This window comes from Fukomys damarensis, unplaced genomic scaffold (genome assembly GCF_012274545.1).
Source record: "Fukomys damarensis isolate Sample0158 unplaced genomic scaffold, DMR_v1.0_HiC HiC_scaffold_19, whole genome shotgun sequence".
Classification (NCBI taxonomy): Eukaryota; Metazoa; Chordata; class Mammalia; order Rodentia; family Bathyergidae; genus Fukomys; species Fukomys damarensis.
The window spans coordinates 67,087,443-67,092,302 of NW_022900931.1; the positions used below are offsets into that span (position 1 = coordinate 67,087,443).

The window sequence follows — 4,860 nt, forward strand, 5'->3', positions numbered from 1 at the left end:
CTCTCTCCTCTCTCCCTCCCTGACGCCCACCCTCACCCTGGCCATCAGCTCCTGGGCCCCCAGCAGGGCCTGTGCAGAGTCTGGGCCCTGACTGAGCCCTGGGCTCCTCATCTGGGGTGAGGATGTCCCACTGGGGGCTCCGGCTCTGTCTCTGTCTCTCTCCCTCCCTGACGCCCACCCTCACCCTGGCCATCAGCTCCTGGGCCCCCAGCAGGGCCTGTGCAGAGTCTGGGCCCTGACTGAGCCCTGGGCTCCTCATCTGGGGTGAGGATGTCCAGGGGCCCACTGGGGGCCGACCCCTCGGAGGAGAGGCTGTGTCCAGCGTAGCATCTGTAGCGGCCCCCGAGGGAGGCGCTGGCAGGGCCCAGGGGGAAGTCGGCCTGAGAGAGCCCAGCCTGGGGCTGCCGGCCAGGGCGCTGGGGGAGGTCCCGGGCCCCCTCCTTGGACAGAGCGAATGTGTCATAGGTGATGTCAGAGCGACACTGCAGGGTCAGGGTGTGTCCAGGGGCCAGGACAGGGCCCTGCTGGGTGAGGAGGGAGGGCTTCCTGGGCAGCCCTGGAGGAGGAGGAGCGGGCTGAGGGGCTGCTTCCTGCCTCAGCCCTGCCCCTCCTGTCCTGCCCTGGGGTCTCCCCATCTCTCACCCTTGGGTGGTTGGACTCTGGGGTGTTCCCGTCAGTTACCCACACACCTGGCTCCCCTGGACGTGGGGCTCCTACCAATGTGTTTGGAGCCTCAAGAATGTTTGGGTCACGGAGAGGACTTCCTCACCTGAGACCAGGAGCTCCAGGGGGTCACTGGGTTCCGACCACACCTGGGGCTTTCCCCGGTCATAACCGTAGCATCTGAACGTCCACCTGTGGCCGGGGGTCACAGGGCCCACAGGGAACAGGGCCTGGACCTGTCCGCTGGGGCCTGGCTGTGAGTCCAGGGTCCAGGAGAGCCCGTCTCCTCCTTCCTCGGTCAGAATGAACCTGTCGTATTCCCACCATGAGCCACACTGGAGGGTCACGGTCCCTCCTGAGGTCACCACAGGGCTGGGCAGGGCCGAGAGGCTGGGTTTGCTGTCGGGTCCTAGGAGAGGAGGAGGCAGCGCGTTACATGGACTCACCCCTCCCACACTGTCCCCAGGGCTGGGCTGTGAGAGGGGACACCCTGAGTGCAGACCCCTCCTGAGGGCAGAGCCGGGGCTGGGCCCCCGAGTGTCCTCTCACCTGTCACCACCAGCTCCAGGGGCTCACTGCGCTCTGACCAGCCAGCAGGGGTTCGGTAGTAACAGCGATATCGTCCTGCATAGTGCTCTGTTATGTGTTCTATGGTGAACTTGGTCTTGTTCCTGGGCTGCAGTAGCTCCTGTTTGTCCCAGGGCACTTGGATTCCCTCTATATCCAGACGATACTCCTGGGCCTCCAGGGTCCCCTCACACCAGAGGGTCACAGGCTTCCCCCGTGGTATCACAGATCCTGGCTCAGCCCAGAGCCTGGGTGTGGGGAGGGTCCCTGAGGGAGATCACAGCTGGGTCTCAGGCCCATCCTGCTCCCTCACACCCCAGCTCTCAGCCCCAGGACCCTCCACACCTCCCCAGCACCGGCCCACACCTGCTGTTCTCCCTCCCCACTGCCCACGGTGGCCCCTTGTCCCCGGGAGGAGGAGGGACAGGGACAGCTGGGGACACACTCACCGGCCTGCACTCGGGTCCTGGGGCCCAGACTCAGCCCTGGAAGAGAGCTCCCCGTGAGAGGTTTGCCCCGGAGCCTGAGCAGGTCCTCTCCTCCCGGGGCCTCCTGAGCCCTGGGTCTCCTGATGGAGCAGGGCTGGCTGTGGGGTGGGGGCCCTCCCAGAGCGGGGTGTCCCCTGCCCTCTTCCCGTCTCACCCAGGCAGAGCAGGGCCGTGAGGCTGGGGGTCATGGCGTCTCCATCTGCTGGTCACTGCTGTGTAGAGAGATGTGTCTGCACTTCCTGGCTGGCTCCACAGAGAACCGGGTGTGGCCACTGGGAGGCTGGGCTCTGCCCTTCAACAGTGTGTCAAGAGCCCCTGCTGCGGGAAGGGGGAATTTCTCTCCACAGAAGCCAGCACTCTTGTGTTGCATTGCAGGTCTGGGGCAGGCTGGCGTCTGACATTGGGTTTTCCCTGTCTTTTAATCTTCTTGATTTACAACAATCTCACTGAGGGCCAGGATGTAGCAGCAATAGACTTGTTTTTCTGAGCTGCGCCTTCCGGGTGAGGGTGCCGAGGGCCAGGTGTTGAGGAACTTGACATAAGAGCATCCATCTTGGAAGAAACGTAAGGACATCTGAGTGCCTGGCAGACTGGTCATCTCAGGACGCGAAGTGGCAGCAGTTCTTGTTTGTCCTGTGTTAACCTCCCAAGAGGATGTAGACAGAGTAAAAGCTGTCTTTTAAGGGGTTAGAAGGACAAAGTAAAAAACAAAGTTGTTTTTGAGAACACAGCTGGCCAAGATATTATATAACTTTAGATATAAGATAAAATGCTAAAAACGTGCTTTTCGTCTGATGCTCTGAACACCTTCAGTAAATCCTGCAGGTGTGACCAGGAGGCTGCTGTTTGCCTGAGCGAGCCGCAGGCCTCTGATCCTGCCCCTCACATCTTGCCTCTCTTCATTTTGCGTCCCCGAGACACTCGGGGAATCGGCGACAGCCGGGCCTTCCTCCAGAGCCTCCCCGCGGTCTCCCCTCCTCCCTCAGCCAGTCCACTGCCCAGCACGGTGGTCCTCACCGTGGCCGTCCTCTCCAGCCCTGGAGATGCTGCGGGAAGTCGCAGGTTCCTGCTGCAGGTGACGCAGAGGCTGAGCCCTGACTGTGCCGCTCACCAGAGCTGCATCCTGGGGATAAGCCCGGAGGAGAGGCAGGGCGACATGGCAGCAGAGCTGACTCACTTCCTGGGCAGCCTGTCCACCTTCACGGACCTCCCTGTTCTCCCAGTCCCTGAGACCACTTGCTCCTCCCTGGGAGGAAATTCCCGAGCCACTCCTGCACCCTCAGGCCGCGTGCGGATGCCCCTTAGCCTGGTGCGCGCCGGGTCACCGTGTCTGTGATGCCCTGCGCTTGGCATCTCCCTCTGAGCCTCGGCTTCCTCGTTTGCCCCCGCGGTCTTCACCCCACCGCTACAGATATGAGGGGTCAGTGGTTCCGGGGCACGCAGGGGCTCAGCGTGGTTAACCTTCAGAGCAGGGAAGACAGGGGTTCGGAACACACGCGGTGCTCGGTGTGGGACCAGGCCCCACAGAACCGCGTCCCTCTCTGCTCCGAGCACCGAGCGATGGTCCACGGAATACGTCTGGAGCTTCCAGATCATCCTGGTCAGGAAGGAAGGTTTTCGAAAGGAGATGGATACAAAGGGCAAAGCTGAGAGGACCTGGAGTCTAGGATCTTGAAGGGGTCGTCGGAGAGGAGTCTTCTTCCTGTGGGGGTGGAAGTGAGGTAGGACACTGGGGGAGGCAGAGGTGCTGTGCAGCACAGGGCAGGACCTGTCAATCGCAACCTTGCCTCGGAGCCAATCAGAGTGCTATCTTCCATCTTCTCTTCCTGGGAAGCGAGAAGGTTTCTGATAGGAAGGCTCAGCCTGACTGCAGTGGGAGCTACCGAAGATGCCCCCCCCCACCCCCCAGGGCTTGGCCCTGCGGTCTCTCCCTGTGGTCCGCTCCCACCTTGAGACTATGCTACTTTTTCTATTCTTAACTGGCCCAGACCTGCTCTGCAGAGCATGTTTCTTTTGCTGCCTTTGTGAAATAAGTGTAAACGTCACTAATTTTTGGTGCTTGTTTTGTCCAGTTCTTTATTCAGGACAAGAAGTGTTGTGCCCAGATCGCAATATCCCCAAGGACCACCAAGGAGTCAAGTCCGATGCAATCACATGAGGAGTTTATTGCAAGCTCGAGCCTGGATCCTCGTACCTCACCGACCAAATGGATCCGAAACAAGAGCCCCGACCCTCTTTTGAGGCATATTTTTATAGGGTTTGGGAGGCTTGAAATCTATTTCTTCCCTATTGGTGCTTTATCTTACTTTCTATTACTATTGAATATTGCCGGGATGCTTAGGAGAATAGAAGAGTATAAGCGGGAAGTTACTAATGCCCACAAGAGGAGCAAGTTCCTTCTAAAGAACAGCCTATGTGGTTAAACAATTAGGCAAACTCTTTACGTTTAGTGAAGCATGCGGTTTCTTTACTCAATTTATTTCTAACTTATCTTATTTTGCAAACTTAAGCAACTATCAGGGAGGGGGTAGGTTCACTCTTGAGTCAGAGCAAAAGGAACACAAAATCCAGAAGTAGGTTGTTATACAAAATGGAGTTTCTGTTCTCTGCCCAGAACATAAAGACGGACAAAAGGCAAAGAGGGAGCCCACCTTGATCAGAAAATTTGGTTCCTACAGAAGAACCTAGAAAGCATGTCTAGGAGTCCCCAGAGCCCAGAGCTTGGTAACAGAAGCTCAGGGCTGCAGGGGAGATTAAGCTGCGCGCCTCCTCCGTCTTTACAGGACACTGAGACCTCAGCTGGGTCCTTGATCAGCACTGAGCCACCTCTCCATGTGGGCGCAGTGAATGCTCCAGCATTGTCACCCCAGGCCTCACACGTTGCACACTGTTCCAGGTGCGTCAGGGCTGCGGTGTGGCTTCCCTGAGACCTTGTGCAGACTCAGGCGACTGGAGCAGGGCTGGACCAGCTGGAGGCTGGGTGTGGGCCGGTGCCTGACTGGGGACCGTCCTTGATGGGCCTCAGACCAAGGTCCTCGCTGCCTCGCTCCTTCTTAGCTGTGCAGTGCTGGGGGAAGCCACGGCGTCCTGCATGTGCAAGAGAGGCAGGTGCTCTCCCGAGCGAGCGAGCGAGCGTCTCTCC

The 4,860-nt window shown here is 59.2% G+C and overlaps 1 protein-coding gene across 1 annotated transcript in view; it reads right to left on the bottom strand.

The window, feature by feature from the left end:
• The window catches only part of LOC104857191 (leukocyte immunoglobulin-like receptor subfamily A member 6), an 11,533-nt gene extending 9,595 nt beyond the window's left edge, over window positions 1–1,938 (bottom strand). Inside the window, 5 exon segments of the mRNA XM_033766142.1 lie at window positions 269–556; window positions 770–1,072; window positions 1,213–1,497; window positions 1,680–1,715; window positions 1,873–1,938. Coding sequence (XP_033622033.1) covers window positions 269–556; window positions 770–1,072; window positions 1,213–1,497; window positions 1,680–1,715; window positions 1,873–1,906 — 946 coding nt within the window. The 5' untranslated portion in view covers window positions 1,907–1,938.
• Between the last annotated feature and the right edge of the window lie 2,922 nt (window positions 1,939–4,860).